General features: G+C 38.0%; 1 protein-coding gene across 1 annotated transcript; it reads left to right on the forward strand.

Annotated features, from left to right (window-relative positions):
• The first annotated feature begins 1,836 nt into the window (after window positions 1–1,836).
• On the forward strand, window positions 1,837–4,213 carry LOC107624939 (uncharacterized). Its single transcript, XM_021115484.2, has 2 exons — window positions 1,837–1,895; window positions 2,483–4,213. The coding sequence occupies exon 2, from the start codon at window positions 2,510–2,512 to the stop codon at window positions 4,028–4,030; it is 1,521 nt and encodes a 506-aa protein (XP_020971143.2). The 5' UTR covers window positions 1,837–1,895; window positions 2,483–2,509; the 3' UTR covers window positions 4,031–4,213.
• The last annotated feature ends 20,000 nt before the right edge of the window (window positions 4,214–24,213 follow it).

A 24,213-nucleotide genomic window follows, 5' to 3' on the forward strand; every position in this document is an offset into this window, starting at 1 on the left:
TTAATAATTTAAGTTAGCCATTTTTTTTAAAATTTGAAGTTAAATTTGCCTTGCTCTGCATAAAAAAAAAATTTGTATTTGAGAAATTAAAGTTAAAAAATTGAGTTTTGGAAAATAATAATTTTTTTATTTTATTTCAGAAAAAAAATTCATTACTAAAAGATAATTTTTTTTATTACACAATCAATTGAATGAATAAAGAATTGAAACAAAGAATTGTTTTCTAAACACTACAGTGAAAAAATTGATTGGATCTCTATCGCCAACCGTGAATATCAATTAATGATGAATAAATATTAGATATTGAAGAGATGGATAAACAATAAAGAAAAATTGGATATTAAGTAGATGGATAAACAATGAACAAAAATAATGAAAAGATTGATAACCAATCAGATTGATAAACGATTCTAATGGTAGGATTGAGTAATTGTTGATAGATTATTCACCAATTTATCATCTTAATATTAAAGAAAAGATAAGATTAGAGTATCTAAATCAAAATAAAAACTTAAAAATTGAAGATATAATTTTAAAGATAAGATAGATGAATAATAAAATAATAATTTATAATCACGAGCAGAAAAATTTAGAGAAGCGTAACATATAACGCATTGCACAATTCAATCGATTGGGTAATAAAGTGTTCTTTCCACCAAAACTTCATTCCTCTCGTGTTCTCTTGTGTTCTTAGCTTTCTTGCTAAGTATTGAGGGTTAGGCTGACTTGGTCTTAGCTCAAGAGGTTGAGTAAGTCCGAGTGCCGGCACGGTAGCGTTGGAGTGTGTCCAAGGCCGTGACAATTTTGGCACAACCAATCGATTGAATTATGAAAATCTATATTGCTTTGAAGACTTAAATCGATTAGGTAATATGACCAATCGATTCAGTAAGAAAAATCCCACATACCTTGCAAAATTTAATCCATTGTGTATCAATTCCAATCGATTGAAATTTGAAAAACCTGAATTTCGATCGATTGATTTGTGCAGTCAATCGATTGAATTTCTAACAAACACGATTTTTCCAATCCAATACGTATGTAACGGATCAATGATAAAATTATGATCGATTAAGATTGTAAAATATTTATTACGATTAATAGAAGATCTAATTTGTTATTATTTTAATTTTTTATTATTAATAAACAGATAGATGAATAATAAAATAATAATTTATAAAATAAAAAAGTTAATTTTATAATTAAATAATATATAAAAAATTAATTTGTAATTAAAATTAAATAAAAACTATTTAGCAGTTATTAAAAAACTTAAAAAACATGTTTTATTACGAGACCATTTAATAATCCAAACGTTTTAGGACGATCGATCGAATACGGTGCCAACTATCATTGGTTCGAGTAAAACAATTTGAAGTAAACATGATTTAGAAAAAGAATAAGAAACATGATTTAGAAAAAGAATAAGAAACATTAAGTTTTGTAATAATTAAATATTGCTACTACTGTAAGCAAATAAATTGTGAAAGCAAGCAAGAGCTGAAATAGAAATGTTTTCATGATGCAATATTTTAAGGCATGAAAAATATTATTTATACGTTAAATATTCTTAATATTTGTAAAAAAATGGTTGTTATTAATTAATTTTATATTTAAATTATTTTTTAATTAATAAAAAATATGTATTTAATTATTAAAAAATATTAATATTAAAATAATATTTATTATAAATAATACAAACTCATTGGGATTGTTAATTAATGTTAAAATAATATTTATTAATGAATATCCCAACACTTTTATCTTTATCTTTATCTTTATAGTAATATAAATAGAGAACTCTTTGATCCATTCTAACTTGAGTGTTGGAGTGTTTTCCAGGTACCACCTCCCATTGTTGCAGTCAAATAATCTGCATCCTCCTCAGCCCGAAGGTCCGATCCATTTTTATCTTTGTCTTTACATGTATAATGTTGTTCATTGTGAGGGTTGGGATATTCAATGTGGAGTTGGTTTCGTCATAATGTTCTAATTGATATTCCGTGATTATATATATATATGCTTGAACTGAACTAATGGCATAGATATGAGTGTTGCTGTGTTGGTGGGAAATCATTGTAGAAACTTGTTAGTGATCTTACTTCCTTAACAGCGATTGATTCGCTTTGTGTTACTTATGATGTATCAATCAGCCTCAGCTTGCTTTGGCACTGTCGCAACTCTACTTTTTCACTTTAGTGGTTTTGGTTACAGGGAGGTAGTCTTTGATGATATATTAGTGCTTACTAGTTTCTACAATTTTCGGATTGTTAACTGTTTCTTGGACAGTTGGACTACCTCCCCTATTTTGTTTTACCATTTCAAAAAAAAAAAAACATGTTTTATTTCCTTGTTAACCTTTTATGCAATGGGGGCGTTTGTTTTGGGGGCTTATGCAATCGCCTTTTATATCACTATGTTATGAGATGTTTGTGGTGACTTGTTCTGTTTAATGATATCTCACTGTCTCCATTTTGTGCAGGAACTTCTGATTGCTTTTTCTTTGAAAATGATGGCTACTCCAACTAAACCAATGGCCGTAATGTTGTCTGAATCTTTGGAACACAAGGGAAAGGATATCACTGAATTAAATGGTAACATACTTCAATCCCCTATAAGTCAACAGCCCCATAGCTCCTCTGATGGTTCAGTAGCTATTCTTTGGGACATCGAAAACTGTCCTGTTCCAAGTGATGTCCGCCCTGAAGACGTAGCAGGAAATATAAGGATGGCGTTGCAAGTGCATCCACTAATTGAAGGAACTGTTATGGTATTTTCTGCTTATGGTGACTTCAACGCTTTCCCTAAGCGACTTAGAGAGGGATGTCTAAGAACTGGTGTTAATCTCATTGATGTTCCTAATGGGAGAAAAGATGCTGCTGATAAAGCAATCTTGGTTGACATGCTTTTATTTGCTCTTGACAACCCTCCCCCATCATCTATTATGCTAATATCTGGAGACGTTGACTTTGCCCGAGCACTTCACATTCTTGGACAACGGGGATACACTATAATTCTTGTCATCCCTTCTCGGATGGGTGTTTCATCTGCTTTATGCAATGCCGGAATGTTTGTCTGGGATTGGCCTAACGTTGCTCGTGGAGAAGGATTTGTTCCCCCTCGTGGAGGTTCAGTTGAGGTTGCTGGATATTTGATGGGGTGCCATATTAATGACAACTTGGAGGGACAAAATGAGGAAGAAGCAATAGTTTATAGAGGGATGTCACAGAGATTATATAACTCAAGGGATTTCTCTATGGTTTCACAATCTCTATCTGAATACAATTATACCGCATCGAACATGGCTGGCTTACTGACAACTATGAGATCACACAGCCTTCTTCCACCTGGGATGATTGATGTTTCAGGAATATCTATGCCTTCTAGTGACAATAATGAAGGCCAGCTTTGGGGCCCTATGTCTAGCGATTTAAATGTTCTCAAAGGCCAGTTGGTAAAGTTGCTTGAACTTTCTGGAGGGTGCCTGCCTCTGGCTCGAGTTCCAACAGAGTATCAGAAAGCTTATGGAAGAACTCTTTATGTATCTGATTATGGAGCAATTAAGTTAGTCAATCTTTTCAAGAAGATGGGTGATACAATGGCAGTGGAAGGGAAAGGTCAACGTAAATTTGTGTATCTCAGAAACTTCAAGAAAGACAAGAAAGGAAAGGGGCTTCCAGAGGAGAATACGAATACTGTCGCCGGTGGTGGCTCTTCAGATGAGTTCTCAGATGAAGAAAGACTAGTCATGGAAGAACATGATGAGAGCAGTCAAAGGAGAGCAGCTATCAATGACCGTGCTCTTGAGCAGTTCAAGTTCGAGCTTCAAGAGATTCTAGTCAGCTACTCGTGTCGAATATTCCTAGGTTGTTTTGAGGATATATACCAACAAAGGTACAAGAGACAATTGGAATATGAGAAACTTGGAGTGAACAAGTTGGAGGATTTGTTTGAGAAAGTCAATGATATTGTAGTATTGGTTGAGGAAGCAGGAAGCAAGAGGAAGTTCCTTGATCCAGTGGGGGGTTAGAATGCTAAAGCAAATTGTTGCCTTGTGTTTCTTGTTCTTTCTAGCAATCCCATCCTTATTCTAGTTTTATTTATTTATTTTCCTTCTATATAGTAAAGATGATACGCTGGGAACATGTGTGTATTTTTTATTGTCACTGTCCCGCATGTATTTTGAATCTGTATTAAAGTTTCCTTGTCTTTAGTTCTTGCCTCTGCAACCTACCAGCTACTTGGAGTATCTTCTGTACTTCCCTTTTCCTATCATTCTCATTATCAACTTAGAATTTGAAGCATTTTTCAAGTTGTAGATTGAATTCTATCATAAATTATAAGATTCACAACTGGTCATCAAAGAAAGAATTAACAAGCATCATATATTTATGGTAACCTTGAAAGTACTATATTCCTCATCAAAAGACTCCCTCACGTTGGGATCTACTAGCTCCAATAATCTGGTTTCGGTTGCGCCCATTCCACCAAGTTCTTATTATCCTGAATAGCTTGCTTCCTGTCACGATTTCTAGTAGTAACACCCCAAAACTGTAGATATCGCTTTTCTCGGTGAGCTCGAGAGTAACAACATATTCTGGATCCATATAACCTGGAATGCATGACATCTATTGAATTTCAGGGACATACAGCCATCTTCTAAAGCATGTAAATGAAAGATGAGGAAGAAAGGTCAGAAGAATTTTATACCTGGAGTTCCTCGGATTTCAGTGTTTCAGAAGAATCAATTAACGCTTAAAAGGTGTCTATGACTATCTAAATATTACTGCATCATAAAATTTGTGCTGTTTTTGAACTATTCATTTCTGAAAAAAGAGGATGAATAGTTATCCCACCTTAGCAACAAAATTTTCATCCAGCAAAGTGTTGCTAGACTTAATGTCTCTATGGCGCAAAGGAGGATCACAATATAAATGAAGGTACTCCTGCATGTGACGATGCAAATAAAAATACCAAACAAGAAGATATTAAAGCTTGATATTAAACTAATCAATCATATGTACCAATGCATTAGCTACGTCAATCGCAATTTGGATTCTAGTTCGCCAACTTAGCGGTGTTCTACCAGGAGCTGCACAACAACAAAAAAGAATGAAGTGAGATCGGGTTTGTTAGGGGGAACAAGCTAATAGATTGGGCTGCATTCCACAATTCTCTAGGGCTATTATTTTGTTGAATAGATAATTGTTATTAGAAAAAGATGCAGAAGAGCATAATAGTAATATCTTAAAGTGTACTATTATTGAAAACAATATATAGACCAAGATGATGAATAGACCATATAGTTGAAGAGACCATATAGTTGAAGCGCGGAGTAAGATGATGAATCAAGAGGAAGCAGCAAGAAGCGAACTAGTTGAAGAATGAAGATTTGAAGAGAACCATTTTCAATTTATTTTCGGTGTTCTTGTATACCAGAAAAAGTAATCAGAATTGTTGAATTGCTCATATCAAATGCTTCATGGGAACTATGTTCTGATTAAATAAAATAACAAATAAATTGTATTATTTTGATTGTAGAAGCAAATTCATATTTTATTGAAGAGTTTTATCGAACACCAATCTTCAAAACCATGTAACATTTTTTTGGTGTCTAAACCATGTAAGATTTGGGTGCATAAATTGAATGTTCAAAGATGTTAAATTTTATTAGCAGTACTAAACAACGTAAAGTTAGAATTAACAATGTTCTATTTTGTTTGGTGACCACAATGTTCTATTTAAAGTTCAAATATTTAATTAAGATGATAAAATAAATTGTACTATTATGTTAGTCCCCTCTTTGAGTTGGGAAGAAAAAATTCAAAATTGAACCAAGTTTAATATTAATTTATTAATTTCTTGTACTCAATACAATGTGACTCAATATTCCTATTTATATATTCCTAACAAACTTTAATGTGTTAACCAACTAATTAAGTAGTCTAATATTAGTTGAATCCTAACAATACTCTTTTATCAAAACAGGATTTTTTAATAAATAATTTAATTATTTTAATTATCAAAATAAATAATTTGTAGTGTATTTATCAATGTATATCACATTGATTTATTTCATTTACACTATAAACGAGATATGTGTATTTATAAATATAAAATATAATTTTTGAAAAATGTTCGTTAGCTCGGGTTCTTCACGGATTGGGTTGAAGTGGTGTCTAAGCAGGTGCGAAGGGGAATCGGGACCTAAGCACGAGCTGGAGGGTGGAGCTTGGCTGCAACGTTGGTTGGACGGTAGGTGGGACCACCAGCAAGGACACTCCGATGTAAAAGTCAGTGTCTGTTCCAGGAGGCGGTTAATTAGGGTCAGAAAGGGTGATGTACCTAGGGGAAGGGGTAGGTCCCTCACCTTTTATACCATGTACCCGGGTGGGCCCTTTGTGGTCACGACTATCCTTCTAAAAGCTTCTGCTAGCTGTCTAGGTTCCCTAGGGAATGAAAGGCGTCATGTGGGTCGCCCCGCATGTAGAGCAGGCTGAGCCGACAGGTCGGTGATCCATGGTTGGACCCAGACACCAAATGGGCTGGGCTGAAACAGTGCCCCCAACGTGTCGACCATGAGACCAAAAACTCGTGGTTGGCGCATTCGAGCTACTCGCGCTCGCCTTGGTCGAATCTTTTCGAGATTGGGAGCCCACTGGCTGGGTCCGCATCTTCTACACGCGTAAGTGGGACACCTCGTGTCTTGAGATGTCGCTTGGGTTTCTGTGCTGAGAGCATTTAATGCTCTTTATGACGGATTTGAAAGCCAGGAGTTTGGCCATTGTGCCTCTGCCTTTTCGTGCTCCTCCTGACGGTTATCATTCTTTATCCCTTTACTTTTATCTCCTACATTCCTCCCTTACTAATTTCTTTTTGCCACTCTGTACCCTCTCCTTATCTCCGTTTCTGTTCACGATTTGGTGTAAGATTCGCTGCACTCCTCCCATTTGCACCTTCTATTTGCTTTTCTTTTGCCAATTCTGCAGCATTTCTCCTGGTAAGCATTTGTCCTTGTTTCTTATGTCTGTCATTCTTGTTTTTTTTATCAATGCATGACGTTCCTTGTTTTGATTTATGCTAGATAGATTGACATAGCATCGATTAGATAGTTCGTAGGGGGTACCATTAGGAGTTTGCTTTTTGGATTAGTCTTTAGATTAGTGCAAATGACGTAGAATAGTGGAGTAGTAGGATGCAGTTTTTGTTTTTTCATCTTCCACCTTATTTCCGATCTCTCGAGTTAACGTAAGTGGTGCCCCCAATGTAGTTATAGCTCAGCCACCGCTGGCACAAAACGTTATTGATCGCTACATCTGGGTCACCTCGGATATCAAGGACACGGCTTCCCGGATAACCCCAGAGGAGCTACAGGCGCTTCGTGATTCTGGGTCCTTGTGCGGAGGGGGCCGAAAGAAGCGAATTATCAAGTTTATATCCCAAGCGAACAGGAGCGTGTCAGTCATAAGAACATGGCGACCCCCGAGTGGCCGACTGACTGTAGGTGTACAAGCCTATGTTCACATCGCTGGGCGTTCGACTTCCCTTTTTTCCGTTCGTCATGTCTTTGTTAAACCGCTGCGATGTTGCTTCGTCTCAGCTTCACCCGAACAGTTGGGCCGCCATTCGCTGTCTTGAGATGGTGAGCGAGTATTTGGAACTCTCGGCCTCCGTCAACGTGTTCTTCTATCTTTTCTTACTAACGAACCCCTCTCAGGAGGGAAAGACGAAGAAGGGATATATGTCTTTTCGAGCCGTTCAGGGCCATCATCCTTTCTGGCTGACCCTGGAAGTGGAAAGACGAATCCCGACCTATTGGAGCTTTGGGGATGGCTCTGATTATATGATAAAGGTGACTTATAAAGGGTTGAGTGAAGATGACCGTTGAATAGCTGACATCTTGTTGGCAATTTTTAGCACTAGAAATATTAACCCTCATATGGTGATGGGGGATCGGGATATTAGTTGGGCCCACGTCGGTAAGCTATTTTTCTTCCACTTCCTTGGTTAATCTTGCCTTCGTTTTGAATTTCTGATTTCCTAACTTCTTTACTTGTGTTTTATCCCCTGCAATTTCCATGGCTGATGGAAGGACTAATATGGCGGAGTTGATGTCCCACTTCCTTTCTGCTGGTGACAGTGATAACGACTCCTCGGCGACCCACTCAGGGGGTCCTAGTGCTGTTGTCGGAGAGGAAAATGGTTAGGCCATAGTCGGGGACCAGAGAGAGTCACAGCCTTCCGCCAACGCCCCTTCTGAGAACCCACCGATGGACCATGCCGCCGATGACACGGTTCATGAAGAGGAAGGGGGGCTCGAGGACAACCGTGACCTGATCTTCATGACCAACCACAAAAAGCGAAAGGGACCTGCCGGTAAGACTCTGACTGTTATGGAAAAGAACTTCGATGTCAGGAACTTCATCAACTCCTAGCTTCTTCCGAGTACAGAGGAGTCCTTCCGAGAGGAGGACCTTGACGCCCAGGTGAGGTGGAGTTACCACAGTCTCCTGCCGCAGATATCACCAGGAAGGTGGAGCCCGTCCTGGCCCAATATCAAGTTTTGGAGGGGAAACTTCGGGCCTCTCAGAAGGATATTACCGACTAGAAGGCTCAGGAAGAGTCCCTGAAGACCCAGCTTGATGAGAAAGAGAAGAAGGCGAAGGAGGATGCTACGGAGATTAACAGGTTGGTGGAGCGCGTTCTCTCCCTTTCTAAGGACTTGAACACTGCGTGAGGGCAAGCTGCCTCTGCTGAGTCTGAGGTTAAAGAACTGAAGGGGAAGCTTGCCGAGGCCGCGAGGTCAGCCAAGGCTGCCCGGCAAGAGGCTACCATCCTGAAGAAGAAGAACAAAGATCTTGTGAGAGATGCCCAGAAGGTCGTCAAAACCACTGAGGATGGGATTAAGGCCCAAGTTGCTATCCTAGCTCCTGATCTTTATACTTCCCAGGTTGGGGCTTTCAAGATGGTCCAAGATGGAAAGATCGTGGACATCCTAAAGCCATGAAGTCCTTTCCTTGTTTTTGCTTTTTCTTTGTATCCTATTTTTAATGTTACCTTGTACATATATTTTAATCGGGCCGGTGTGGCATTTCGTTTTGTATTTTGGATACCTTGAACATATTTTCGCGACTTGTTTGGTAATGCCTGATTGTATAGATGATTGTGTGTCGGGCCGATGTGGTGCCTTTTTGCTTTAAGCCGTTTTCATTCATGGAATGGTTATTTTACTCGTTTCCTTGATTGGCTTATTAAATCGTGAGCCGCATAGCGCCGGCCACTTGTTGGTCGTAGTTGCTTTGGCTTCCGGGGTGAACAGTCCTGGGTTGCCATTAGAATGGTGGTAACTGTACTAGCCATGGCGTAAGTTAACAGTAGGGCCGGCCTACTAAAGCCTCTTGTCGTGTCTTCACGTCAGAGGTAGGTAGAATGACACCTTTTAAATTGAAAACTTGAGAAAAACCTTTCGGTAAATATGTAAGAGTATACACATGCTCAGATACTTTAACAAGATGATAGTTAAAAAGAAAAGGTAAAGAGGACAGTATATTCTGAATAAGAACAATAAAAAAAACAAAGTATGGGAAGAGAGGACTGTTAAGTTGGGGTGTTATTTCTCAAGAGTAGAACCTCCTCAGGTTCGCTATGTTTCATGTCCTCGGGATGTCGCTTCCATCCAACCTCTCCAACTTGTAGGCGTCCAATTAGTCGTCAGCTTGCCTTCTCCTGGGGTCGGTGTCCCGATATTGTTACGCCGTAGGACCAAGTTGCCTTCCTCGAAACTCCTGCTAAGTACTTTCCCATTGTATCTGAGTGCCATTCTCTGCTTCAGTGCAATTTCCAACAAAAGTTTCATCTCCCTCGTCTTATTGATCAAGTTTTTCTCGACTGCTTCTTCTTTAGCGCCGAGGAGCAACCTCGGGCTTGGCTCCCCAATCTCTACTGGAATGACTGCATCGACCTCATAAGTAAGTCGGAAAGGCATTTTCCCGGTGGACGATTGCAGCGTAGTCCTATAAGACCATAAGACCAAAGCCAGCTCGTCTGCCCAGGAGCCCTTTTTCTGGTTGAGTCGCTTTTTCAATCCTTTGAAGATGATCTTGTTGGCTGCCTCTACCTGACCATTGCTCTGCGGATGTTCTACCGAAGAGAATTTCTGCTTGATTCCCAGACCGGACAGGAATTCACGAAATTTCTTATCTGCAAACTGCGTCCTGTTATCCGAGATCACAACCTCCAGAATTCCAAACCTGGATATTACCTACCTCCACATGAACTTTCGGCAGTTCGCAGATGATATACTGGCCAATAGCTCTGCTTCTACCCATTTGGTGTAATAATTGATAGCGACTATTATGTATTTAACTTGCCCGGGACCTACCGGGAACGGGCCAAAAACATCGACCCCGCATTGTGAGAAAGGTCGGGAGGCCAGCATTGAGATTAACTCTCCTGCTGGGGCCTTGTGGAAGTGGGCATTTTTTTTGGCATTTCCTGCATTTCTTTACGAATTCTTGTGCATCCGACATCATTGAGGGCCAATAATACCCTGCCCTGACGAGTTTCCTTGCCAATGCCTTGCCTTTGATGTAGTGGCCGCAACACCTCTCATGGACTTTGCTCAGGACGTACTCCGTTTGGTCGGGGCGTAGGCATTTCAACAGAGGTTGGTTGAGCCCTCGTTTGTACAGGGAGTTACATACTTGATTGCTTCCCTCCTTATCACTTTAGCTTCCTTCTCATCTTCAGGGAGTTCCTCGCCTTCTAAAAAGCGATGAATTGGCTCCATCCATGAGGGCGAGTTCATGACTTGGGTCACACACAGGGTTACTGATGTCTCCTTTACTAATCCTTGAATCAGGGATCGGTTCCCTGTGCTGAGTTTCATGCTTGCTAACTTTGACAGGAGGTCGGCTCTGGCCTTTCTCTCCCTGGGTACATGTTGCACTGTTACTTCTTCAAAACCCTTACATAAACTTTTCACTTTCTCCAGGAACTTTTGCAGTAAGGAGTTCCTGGCTTGGTAAGCTCCGTTGACATGAGAAGTCACGATTTGAGAATCACTTTTGACTTCATTCCTTAATGCGCCGACCTCTTTAGCTAGTTTCAATCCCCCTATCAAGGCTCCGTACTCTGCCTGGTTGTTAGAGACTGGGAATTCGAATTTTATTGATTGCTCATAAATCATTCCTTTTGAGCTTTTAGAATTATTCCTACTCCCCCGAATGCCTGGTTGGAGGCTCCGTTAACATGGAGCTTCTACAGTATCTTCGAGTTCTCAGGGGAATTCCCCGTCACTTCCACCAGAAAGTCTGCCATTACTTGGGTTTTGATCGTGTGTCTGGGCTCATAATGCAGGTCGTACTGAGATAATTCTATCGCCCATGTCATCATCCGGCCCACTAGGTCATGTTTCTGAAGGACTTAGCGAATGGCTTGGTCGGTTTTCAGTGTGACTGGATGCCCCTGGAAGTACGTGTAATACCCTAATTACCCTAAGTCATACCTTATGCCGTAAAGTAAAGGTTAATCAAAGGTTACGACAATTCTAAGGCTTATACAACATAATATATATATATATATATATATATATATATAGAGAGAGAGAGAGAGAGAGAGAAATAAATAATAATTCTAGAAGCCTGATGAAGAATTAAGCTCAAAACAATTACAAAAGCGCAAACATTCACACGAAGCCACAAACTTATGACACAAGGTATATATACAAGATAAGAAAGCATAAATAGATATATGAATATAATAGTTATAAGGAACTAGCCTTAACCTACGGAGTTTAGGCCGACTAGTTATATACAGACATATAGAGTTTTGAAAGTAAAACCAGCATATACAATATACCTCTCTCAAAGTAAGCCTCTGAGGCAAATATAATACAAAAGTGAGAGTACTAAACAAAAGAAATCAAAAGACAAAAGGTGATAGAAGATCTTCCACTCTGTCACCACCACGCAACTCATCGAGGTGGGTTACGACCTGCATATGAAAAACAACAACAAAGTATGGAATGAGAACCGGAGGTTCTCAGTATGGTAACAGTGCCCAGTAATGTAAGATATAAGACTTCGGGACACCAGAGGCAATTCTAGAGCTTCATATCAATCATGAGATTCAACTTAAAGCATAACTAAATTTAAAACCATCACTTTAAAAACCATAATGAAAATAAAGGAATCTAACTTAGGGATTTTTTAATCTAACATTTACACTGCTGTCCCACAGCCTTCGCCAGCCTAACCTCCATGCAATCCCATCTCCACCGCCTTCTGAACCTCCTCAATCCCAGCAGAAAACACAAGTAATAGCAATGTAAGTAAAACATAAGTATAATCATGTATATCAAGTAATTCAAGAAACAACTAAGCATGTTATACAATTAGGCAAATAATACAAGTCGACAAAGAAAGCAAACATATAAAATATGCACATGATGAATGCCTGTCCTATTTGGCTGTGAGACACATTCCCATGGGAATGTTGCCTTTCGATCATGAATATAGCTACGAGAACCCCCCCTACGGATATAGTGCCGGGCACACTCCTGTGATTCGAAAGGATGCGAGCGGGATACTCTACCAAAGACCTTACATCTCAATGTAAGCGGGATAAACCAACCGTCCTTACGCTGCCGCCACGACCTCGACAAGCGGGATTAACCAACCGTCCTTGCCAGGCACATAACGTATCAACAGTCTCAATATAAAATAGTATATCAGTGGTTTTCAGAAATCATTTTCAGTACTCAGTCCACTCCGAGTCCTAGACTCGTCTCAACATCATCAACCCGAAATTCACAAATTCATCATTTCAATCGTCATTACAGTACTCTGCCATCTCACTCAACTAATCCACCCTCAGTACTCCAGAAACCTAAGTCTCCGTCTTCTAAATTCATGTAAAATTTTACTAAAATAAGTCACTAACTTTTCCTTAGAATTATTAGAGCCTAAGTATTAGATAGTATTCCTAAACAGTACTTAAAGAATGTTTGGAAAGCTAGAGAACCTTGAGAACGAGAGAAAAATAATTTTTCAGCAAAACAGGGCCTGTGCATACACACGCCCAAGTGTGCATACGCACACTTCAGTTTTTGGACCACCATGTGTATGCATACACGAGTCACGTCGCGGGGTGCTGGACACAAACCATCACCTGCATATGGCGCAGGAGGCCGCGTACGCATTTTCTGCTGTTGGCCCATCTCGCGTACACATGCATAGGGCTGCGTACGCATGAGGGCCTGACAGAGATGCACGCCCACGTATGGGGGTGCTCACTTACACATGCCATCAATTTTAGATACCAAATTTTAAACATTCATAACTTCCTTTACAAAGATTCATTTTCATCAAAATTTATATCAAGTTAAAGATCATTAAATGAACTTTAATTTAAGACAAATTTCAACCAATTTTGAAAACTGAGGCTCAAGTTATGATCCGCCAAAATTTAGTAAAAATCAGTTTTACAAAATCCAACAAGATTCTCTAATTTTCAAAACTTTGAACCAAATCAACTCCAAACCACAACACCCATTAATTCACATCAGAACTTACCATTTCTATCTCAATTTACCATTCTTACCAAATTTTCACTTACAATACACTATCCTCATAATCCTCAACCCCAATCATCAAATTTTTCATAAAACCATTTATCAACTAACACACTTATTAAATATCATTCTATCATTACCAATCATCACAATTAACATCCTTCAACCTCAATCTCAATATTCAACATCATTTACCAAGAACAACTGCATAATTCATCATAATTATCAAAACTCATCAAATCATCACAAACATCAATAATCATAATCCGCTATCAATAATTCAAACCTATCCTATAGTCCACTAGCCTAGGTGTCAAGAAATATTACATATTACATAGAGAAAATCGAAACCATACCTTGGCTGATTCCCAATATGTGCTATACACCAAATTTGTGTCCAAATCAAGCCTCCAATCACCAACAATTAATCCAAAACTCCAATAATTCACAATTCATGCTAGACATACATAATTGATCATAAATCAACACCTAGGGTTTATCAAATTCACAAGGTAAAGAGTTTTCTTACCTTTGCCGATGGTGTTTGGGGAACAAACCACCAATAGTCCAATCTTAGATACCACTTAATCAATCAAAACACAAAAATTCACTCAAACCCAACACCTAAATTTTCGAATTTCTTAGGGCTTAAGAAAGGAGAAGAAATTTTGAAATCTTACCAACACAAGTTAGATGAAACTAACGGACTTGGAAAAAGCTTGGCGTAGCCACTGACGGCACGTGAATCGAAGTACCGTAGCTCGAGTTATGGCTACCAGAAGTGGAGGATGAATAATGACACTCTCCCTTTCTTCTCTCACTTCATGCAGCTATAATGTTAAGTTATGAAGGGTTATAAGGCTGAAATGGCCTCACTTAAGGGTATATATATGTTGGGCTTAGGCCCAACTTGGCCCCGGTTTAACTTGTTAGCGTTTTTGGCCCCTTTGACCCAACTTCGGGCCAAACCTTTAAAATTAGCGTCCGGGTTTCAACTTTAATTATTTTCCTAAGTTTTTCTACAGTTTTTACTGCTCTTACAAAGTACCAAATAGATTTAAGTCGGTACTCCTGGCTAATTTACTGGTACGCATTTTTACGCAATTTTTCGCAGAAAATTATATTTTCCAACTCAGACAAAATCTATTGAGTTCAAATATCATATTCAAATTTTCTAATTAATATTCTAAATTTTTGGATCCTATTTTGGGAAATTAATTTAATTAATTAAGCGGTTAATTAATCGCAGTTCTTATAGTACATCGTTAGCCTTCGAGATGAGATTAATAAAGCATAGGCCAGTTTCTCCAGCTTGGTGTATCTCAGCTTCGCCCGTTGGAGCACCTTACTGATGAAGTACACTAGTTACTGAGTCTTGTCTTCTTCTTGGATGAGAACAGCTGCCATGGCTTGCTCCATTATGGCCAAATACAGGAACAAGGTCTCCACCTGTTTCGGCTTCCCGAGGATAGAGGGTGCAGATAGGATTCTCTTAAAATGGTTGAATGCTTCCTCATAAGCCGGGGTTCACTCAAAAGTTATTCCCTTTTTCATCAAATTGAAAAAATGGAGTGCCTTTGCAACTGAGGCCCCTAGGAAACGAGACAAGGCTATGAGCCTTCTAGTTAATCTTTGTACATCTTTGACACAACCTGGACTTGTCATCCGAAGGACGGCTTCGCATTTGTCTGGGTTGGCCTCCACCCCCCTTTGTGTTATCATAAAGCCTAGGAACTTCTCGGATTCTATGCCGAATGCGCATTTGAGGTGGTTGAGTCTCATATTGTTTTTTCGAAGCGAGCTGAAGACGGTCTCGAGGTCCGTTACTAGGCTGTTTGGGTCGGATGTCTTGACCAGGACATCGTCGACGTATACCTCAACCGACTTGCCGATTAGATCCTTAAAAACCTTGCTTATTAGCCTTTGATAAGTAACTCCCGCATCTTCAATTCGAATGGCATGACCATGTAACAGTAGGTTTCATTTGGCATTATGGACGCCGTTTTTTCTTCGTTGGGACGGTGCATCGGTATCTGGTTGCATCCAGAGTATGCATCCATGAAACTCAGAAACTGGTACCCCACGACTGTATCTACCAGGGCATCGATATTCGGGAGGGGAAATAAGTCTTTCGGACACGCTTTGTTAAGATCCGAGTAGTCGACGCACATTCTCCATTTTCCGTTGGCCTTCCTAACGAGAACCACATTAGACAGCCACATCGAGTACTCTAGTTCCCTTATGAATCCTGCTTCTAATAGGCCGGCCTTTTGCATAGCCACCTCGTTAACTCTTTCCTGTGACATCTTCCTTTGTTGTTGTGCCACGGGCTTGGCATCTGGCTTCACGGCTAGATGTTGCGACAAGAACACGGGGTCCACACCTGGCATGTCGGCCGGAGTCTAATCAAATAAGTCGCCATTTGCTCTGATGGCCTTCATGAGGGATTCCTTTAATTCGTGGGGAAGGTTTCGGTTCATGAAGGTGAACTTATCCTCCGTGTCTCCCACCCAGAACTTCTCCAGGTCCCCTTGAGGTTCGCTTGTCGTCCACTCTGGCATCTAAGTCAGCCAAGAACACTCCAGAAGCCTCTTTTGATTTTTTCCTTAACGAGAGACTGGTATTGTCGCAAGCGACTGCCATTTCTAGATCCCCTCTGATGGAACCAATGGTTCCATCGTCAGACACAAACTCCATCATCAGGAACTTTGTGTATATGACAGCCGAGAATTCGTTAATGGTCTTTCTTCCTACAATAACATTGTAGGCTGTGGAATCCCTTAAGACAACAAACTCGGCTATCACCAATCTCTTTCTCTCTCCGGCCCCCACATAGATCGGGAGTGTGATAATCCCATCAGGTTTTATATAGTTGTTGCCAAGACCAACAATCCCATGTTGGTGGGTTTTCAGGTCGACCTCTATGAGACCCAAAGCATCAAACATGTTTCTGAACATGATGTTGGAGTTAGCTCTGGTATCAACGAGAATCCGCTTGACTAGTCCCGTCCTGATCATTGTCGTGATCACCATGGGTGGGTTTTCAAGGAGATCGTGGCACTATTGATCCTCTGGGCCAAAGGATATCTTGGGGGCTTCCTTGGATTGAGCCTTGGGATTTCCCGATGACACAGCCAGGATTTTGGCATTTTTTTTTGCTGCCGACTTCGATTTAGGTGGTGCATTTTGCCTGACCCCGACATTAATGACAACCGTCGGGGTGTTATCGGTGTCTTTGGGAGGCCCCTGCCTCAGCTTCACTGCTAGGCTACAATCTTCTTCGGCCTGCTCTCGCTCTCTTCTCTTTGGTTCTTGTATAAATGGTGAGAACTCAGTTAGCTTGCCCTCCCGAATTGCTTGTTCCAAAGCATCCTTCAGGTCGAAATAGTCTTGAGTTTTGTTGCCAAATCCTTTATGGTAATCACAGTAGAGGCTCTTGTTTTCTCCTGTCCTGTCCTTCAGTTGTCGAAGCTTCGACAGGATGCATTTATCTGCAATCTGTTGATAGACCTCTACTATAGGTGCTGTGAGAGGAGTGTAGTTTGTGAACTTGCCCACTCGGGGAATGGTCTTGAAGGGTTTCCCCAACGTCGCCTCCTTGGGTGCCTCTTTCGGTCTTTCGGAGTACCCGAGTTGACGAGTCGGCAGGTTGGTTGGCTACCGCTTGTTGGCTGCCACCACCTGACTAACCTCCTCATCATTAATGTATTCTCTGGCCACATTTTGGATCTCCTACATGGTTCAAACGGGCTTGGTGGTGAGGTGTTTCCTGAAGTCTTCATTCAGCAGGTCGTTTGTCAAGCATAAGCTTGCTACCAAATCCGTCAGGACGTCGATTTCTAGACATTCATCATTGAACCGATCAAGGAATTTTCTGGTCGACAGTTGACTCGCCGGACCGTTGCGTGACCCCCAACAGGTTGATCGGGTGCTTAGCTTTTACTATACGTGTGGTGAACTACTCTAGAAAGCAGCGAGAAATGTCCGTGAAAGCCGTGAAAGACTCTTGCGGGAGCGCGTTAAACCAGCGTATCGTGGGGACTGCCAGAGTTATTGGAAAAGCTCGGCACCTGACCGCATCGCCAACCCCTTCCAGGTTCATCCTGGCCTCGAAGGCCGTCAGATGTTCCTGGGGTCCTTCGTCCCATCGTACCCCATGTCTGTGTGCTTGTCGAAGTTCTTTGGCAGCTGGACCTTGAGGATCAAGGGATGAAAAGAGGTGGCACCCATGATGACGGGGTCGCGTCTTCTCCTTGCTGTATCTCATCTGGTCTCTCCGCGACCTTCCGACCTGTCGTGGGTAGAACGAGACCGGGTGTCGGCTCGCTCTCTCTCTCGTTGTTCCTCCTGGGCTTTTCTCCCGCCTGCCGATCTCCTAGAGGGGGAATGGGTGCGGGATAAGCTGGGGGGAAGGTCCTTACTATGCTTAGGACGATATCGGTCTCTCGCCGCTAGCTCTCTTTCTAGGTTTTGTACTCGATGGCAAAGTTCTTGCATGATCCTTGCACTGTTGTCACCCGTTCCGCCAAACGGGCGTCGCTTGGGAGATTCGGGGGTGGGGGGGTCGCTCCGGTGGGAGTGCGGTCCTGATGGTTCGCGATAGGAGGCTATAGAGCCTATCCTGCTCCTTAGACGGGGTCCCCCCTCCTCTTCTCTTTCTTCTCCAAGGAGAAAGTCGTCCATCCTCGTGCTAGGTTCCCACAGACGGCGCCAATGTTCGTTAGCTCGGGTTCTTCACGGATCGGGTTGAAGTGGTGTCTGAGCAGGTGCGAAGGGGAGTCGGGACCTGAGCACGAGCTGGAGGGCGGAGCTTGGCTGCAACGTTAGTTGGATGGCGGGTGGGGCCACCTGCAAGGACACTTCGATGCCAAAGTCAGTGTCCGTACTAGGAGGCGGTTAATTAGGGTTAGAAAGGATGACGTACCTAGGGGGAGGGGTAGGTCCTTCCCTTTTTATACCATGTACCCGGGTGGGTCCTTTGTGGTCAAGCCTATCCTTCTGGAAGCTTTCGCTAGTTGTCCAGGTTTCCTGGGGAATGGAAGGTGTTATGCGGGTCACCTCGCATGCAGAGCAGGCTGAGCCGATGGGTCAGTGATCCGTGGTTGGACCCGGACACCAAACGGGCTGGGCCGGAACAAAAATAATAAAAAATATTAATATTTAAATTAGACAAAACTCTTAGAAATGGAATGTTTCAAAGAGAAGATGGACGGTTTTAAATAATAAAGAAGATGGACGGTTTCAAAATAACATATGTGTTTTAACTAACTGATTAATAGACGTATCGCGTAATTTGAAACTGTCTATTCAAAATCAGCACATTATTTTTTTAGAAACCAATTTAAATTTAAGTTTTTTATTGTTAACACTATTAACACGTTTACTTCTTCTAACAGTTAACATGTTACCCTTTTTTCTAACTACCCACTATTACTTCTTCCATTCACTGACTTTCATCTACTAATAATTTTTTATTAGGATTTATATTAAATTAATTTAAATAATATTTCAAATTTTTAACTGAGATATAATTTTAATTGACAAAATTTTTAAATTTTTTATATACTCTCTTGAGTATATAAAAATAGTCATATAAAAAAATAATTTTTTTCTTTTTCTTCTTTTTTCCTTTCTCCTTTAAAAATTAAGTTTTATAATATATTTTTTTTTAAAAGTAAGTTTTAGGTTTAGTTTTATAACATTTAAAAAAATTATTTATTAGATAGTTATATCTTATATATTTTTATTATAAAATTAATTATAATTAAATTTATATTATAACTAATAAAAAATAATCTAAGTAACAAAGTAAGAAGAAAAAATAGTCATAAACTCCTTAGGAAGTGTGACTTTGGATCTCCAATAATGTTTCCAAAAAGCATATATATTTAAATGAATGAAACAAATTCTATAATTATTGTAGTCTTAGAGATATACATGCAGATATGTGTAAATTGTAATTTGCAAAAAGAAAAATCTAATTTTGTTTTCATTTAAGAGAGAATTATGACCAAAATAATCAACTCCGATTAATCATAAAAGATTTTATTTTAATTATTCATTGACATATTATCATTTCGAGAGATAAGGAAGATGTATTTAAGATAGGGGTAGTAAGTGAAAAAGTCTGACCCGTTCTGTCCCATTTCGCGCAGATGTGCAGTGAGGTAATTCTAAAATTCCATCTCGTCCTGTCTAATTGTAGGTTGGGGGATGGCGGGTTAAGCACGCCAAAACTCTTTTTTTAGAATAAATTACCATTTGTACCCATAAAAATTTAAAAAGCTGACAAATGTATCTACAGAAAAATGAAAGTGACTTTGTACCCATAAAAGATAGATTTTTACTGACAAATATATCCAAATCTTAAAAAATTATTCAAAATTTCCCATTTGCCCTTTAAATATAATCTAATTTTAATTTATAATTTTATTCCCCATCTTCTCTTCCCTAATTCCAAACCTTGCGTCCCTACCACCGCTCTCATTCCTTGCTACCACCATAGCCATCAACATCATCGACCCACCGTTCTCCCTTAGCGACGTTTCTGCCTCTTCCTCAACAGCCTCTTTCTCCTCTCATCGTCAACATCAACAACCCCATCCTTATTAAGGTTTTTTGAATCTTCCAAATTTCTAAAATTTTTCATCATTTCTCACTTTTCACTGGCGCCACTCACGAAGGGTGTAACCTTCCTCCGATCCCATCTTAGGCGCTGGAAGCACTGGTTCGTCCGAGACGAAAATGCTGTCGTCGTAGTAGACGTTGTCGTTACCATTTTTTGCTATATGCACCAGTTCGAAGGGAGACTGGGAGTAGCTTGGATCCAGATCACTGAACCCGAAGATGTCTGGTGAAGCAGACGGAGAAGTGTGGTCAACGACGGGGACATTGCCGCCGGAGAAGCTGGAGTAGCTGTCGTATCCGGAGAAGTTGTCTTCGTCGACGTGATTTTGGTGGTGATCGGAGTCGACGCTGAAGGTATCAAAAGCAGACATGTATTCTATCTCTATGTTGTTTTTGTTCTCTCTCTCTTCTGTACAAAGATAGGTGCTTCGTTTGCTTAGCTTAATTGAATAATTGTATTCAGAGAAAGAGAGAGATGCTGTTAAAAATTAGAACGTTTATTTGAGAAATAAATATTACCAACACGTTCATATCTGCGTTCCTTAATCGCGGGTCCTTTTCTCCTTCACTTTGATTTTTTGTGTTACTGATTTGTGGGATGCCTGATTTTTTTCAAAGTTTGAATTTTTTTTTCCATAATTGATGAAGAGGAGAATGAGTTTGGGGAGGAGATAGATGAAGACGAGGGGGACGATGATGATTTGTTGAGGTGCATGAGATTGAAGACAACGATAATGAAGATGGGGTTGAGTATAATGGCATCGGAAGTGGTGATGATGTTGATGGCTATGGTGGTAGCAAGCCAACAGGTTCAGGGTTGAGCCTATTGTGGGGGATGATGTGGAGGAATAGAGGGCAGTTTGAAAATTTTAAATAATTTTTTAGGATTTGGATAGATTTGTTTATAAAAATCTGTTTTTTTGGGTACAAAGTTAATTTCGTTTTTGTATGGATACATTTGTCAGCGTGTTAAACTTTCATGGGTACAAATAGTAATTTATTCCTTTTTTATTATTATTAACTACTAAATAATATATATACTTTCACAACCATATTAATAAATTTATAATTTCTAAAAAGTTATATTTTTTATATTTTCACAAACATTAAAGTCTTTGTAATTATAAATATCTAATAAACATAATTATAAACCAAGTTTTCATCCAAAACATAATTATAAATATTGTCTCCAAAGTAAAATAAACATAATCCAAAAAAACATAATTATAAATATTGTCTCCAAAGCAACATAAAAATAATCCAAAACACTCAATTTTTATCTTCATACTCTTGTAAGTTGGGTTGGGAGAAGTTGGATTTTGACAAAAAAATTACAAAAATACCCCGCCAAAAAAAACTAAGCCCGGCAGAAAAACCCACTATGCCCCGCCAAAGTCCGCGGTTTAAGCGGCGCGAATTTAGCGGACTTTTGCTCTTTGACAATCTTAATTTTCTAACTCGACTCGCCTTTTTTGACAGATTACGCAGATTGACCCGACGAATTCAAACCCGTTTGCCACCCCTAATCTAAGATTTGTCCAAAAACTAAAAAACGACTTTGTTAAAACTTAAAACTATCATTGGTTCGAGCATAACAATTTGAAGTAAACATGATTTAGAAAAAGAATAAGAAACACTAAGTTTTGTAATAATTAAATTTGCTACTATTGTCAACAACTAAATTGTGAAAGCAAGCAAGAGCTGAAATAGAAACGTTTTCATGATGCAATATTTTAAGGCATGAAAAATATTATTTATATATTAAATATTCTTAATATTTGTAAAAAAAATATGGTTGTTATTAATTAATTTTATATTTAAATTATTTTTTAATTAATAAAAAATATGTATTTAATTATTAAAAAATATTAATAATTAAAATTTATGAAGAAAAAGTTTACAGGTTTTACAGGTTATAGTCAATAATCCTAAGGAGCAGCAAAAATTTATGAAGAAACTTTACCAACCAATACACAGACAGGTACATGAGTTTCACAATTTCTATACATTAGATAATTATTTATTCTTAGCACTATTTAAACATATTAATGATCAATGTTCAAACGTTTTAAAGAGAGAAAAAAAAACACATCTACTGTATATTCACTTTTCTAGTCTTGTTCCATATAACATTTATATATAAATTGTAATATATTATATGCATTGTTTTTGTTCTTTTTCCGAGTTTTTAGCCATCCGTAACCATTAAAAAAAAATGACACGGATATACAAAATTATATTTTATTATGTTGAGAGATACTGAATAAATATATAAAAAAAATTTAAAGACACTAACAAAAAACCATAAATTTTTTATTTTATTATTTTTATTAATTTTTTATAATTATATTTTTAACATTATAATTTTTTATATCAAAAGATAAAAATAAATTAAACTTTTATTATTTATTTTTATATTTAATTTATCATTAAACAAAAATATAAAAATACTAATTTTATTTTATGTTTCTATATAATTTATGTTTTATTCTCAATCTTCTATTTTATTCTACTTTCAGAATCAAAAGCAGTCTAAAATTCGGGCTACTCCAAAATTTCAATTAATTATAAGAATTTGGTCATTCATTTCACCTTTGACTCTCCTAACTAAATTTATAATCCATTGATAAGTATATACTTTAAAAAAGATAGATTATTGAAAATAAAACTTACTTAAAAATTAAAATTATTTTATAAGTGAAAATTATTTTAAAAATAAATTTTATTATTATATTATTTTAAAATTTGTCATATATCAATGTATATTATACCATAAAAATCAATAACTAAATTAATTATTATATATTTATATATATATATATAATTTAATTTATTTTTAATATATACTTTATAATTTAACATGTACTTTACATTAATATGATTGATTATATAAAGTATTGCCTAATATATATAAAAAAATTTTAACAATGGATTTTTAAACATTTTAAAATAATTTAATTACTTAAATAAAATTATGGTGTAACTCTCATAGTAGAGATGACCTGGTTGGAATAGAGACTTGAGAAAATACCATATACAATAACTAAGCTGCTTTTACCAAAAATAAAGGATTGATCATGTTTAAATTATGTCGTCAAGAACTGCTTAGAAGGGTAAAATAGATTAAGTATAATATATGATGGTCAAGGTGGTATGATGCAGGAAAATACTAATTGTAACAAGGAATAGCACATCTTTTGAGAGTGCAATGGAGGTCTTCAATCTAAACCATCAAATTTTTTAATTACCCACTGACCCCGTTCAAGTAAGTATGTTGCATTAGTCCGCAACTTAATTTCTTCTGTATTTATTTTTTTTAATGTTAGATTTTACTACTTGAAATGTATTGAAGCTATAGAATAATTTATTTTTAATTTGATAAGTGAATTGTTTTATTCAAAAGATAAATTTTAATTAAAGTAATAAATCTTTTGATGTTTTGTAATAATGAAGTCCTAATTTTGATTTTACCGTTTCAAGAGTAAACTAATTAAAAGGGTAAAAAATGTAAATAAGCGAAGGGAACTGAGAAATTATGTAAATCTGGCAAACTGAAAATTGTTTTACGAATGAGCCAAAGCGCATTGTTATATAATTCGAATCAGGTTGATTCGAATTACAAAAGCACATAATTCGAACCAAGGTAACTCAAATATTGATGGAACAAGTGATGCATGTAATTCGAACCTAGTTGGTTCGAACTAGGATTGAGAGTAATTCGAATTAGGTGAGTTCGAATTACACGGTTGGACGCTTCAGCAAGTAATTCGAACCTAGTTGGTTCGAATTAGTCAAAGTTTGCCTCGAATAGTAATTCGAACTATGCTGTTAAAAAATTAATAATTTATTAAAAAAATTAATAATTTAAAAATTAAAAAAATATATATTTTATTCCATACAAAATAATTAAAAAATATATTTTATTCTATACAAAATAATTTTAAAAAATAGCTTAAAAGATGTTATGAGTACTATAAAAGTTTGTAATATTCTATTGATTTAGGTAAATACAT

Source organism: Arachis ipaensis, chromosome B2 (genome assembly GCF_059453495.1).
Source record: "Arachis ipaensis isolate K30076 ecotype BB chromosome B2, ASM5945349v1, whole genome shotgun sequence".
In the NCBI taxonomy this organism is placed as follows: domain Eukaryota; kingdom Viridiplantae; phylum Streptophyta; class Magnoliopsida; order Fabales; family Fabaceae; genus Arachis; species Arachis ipaensis.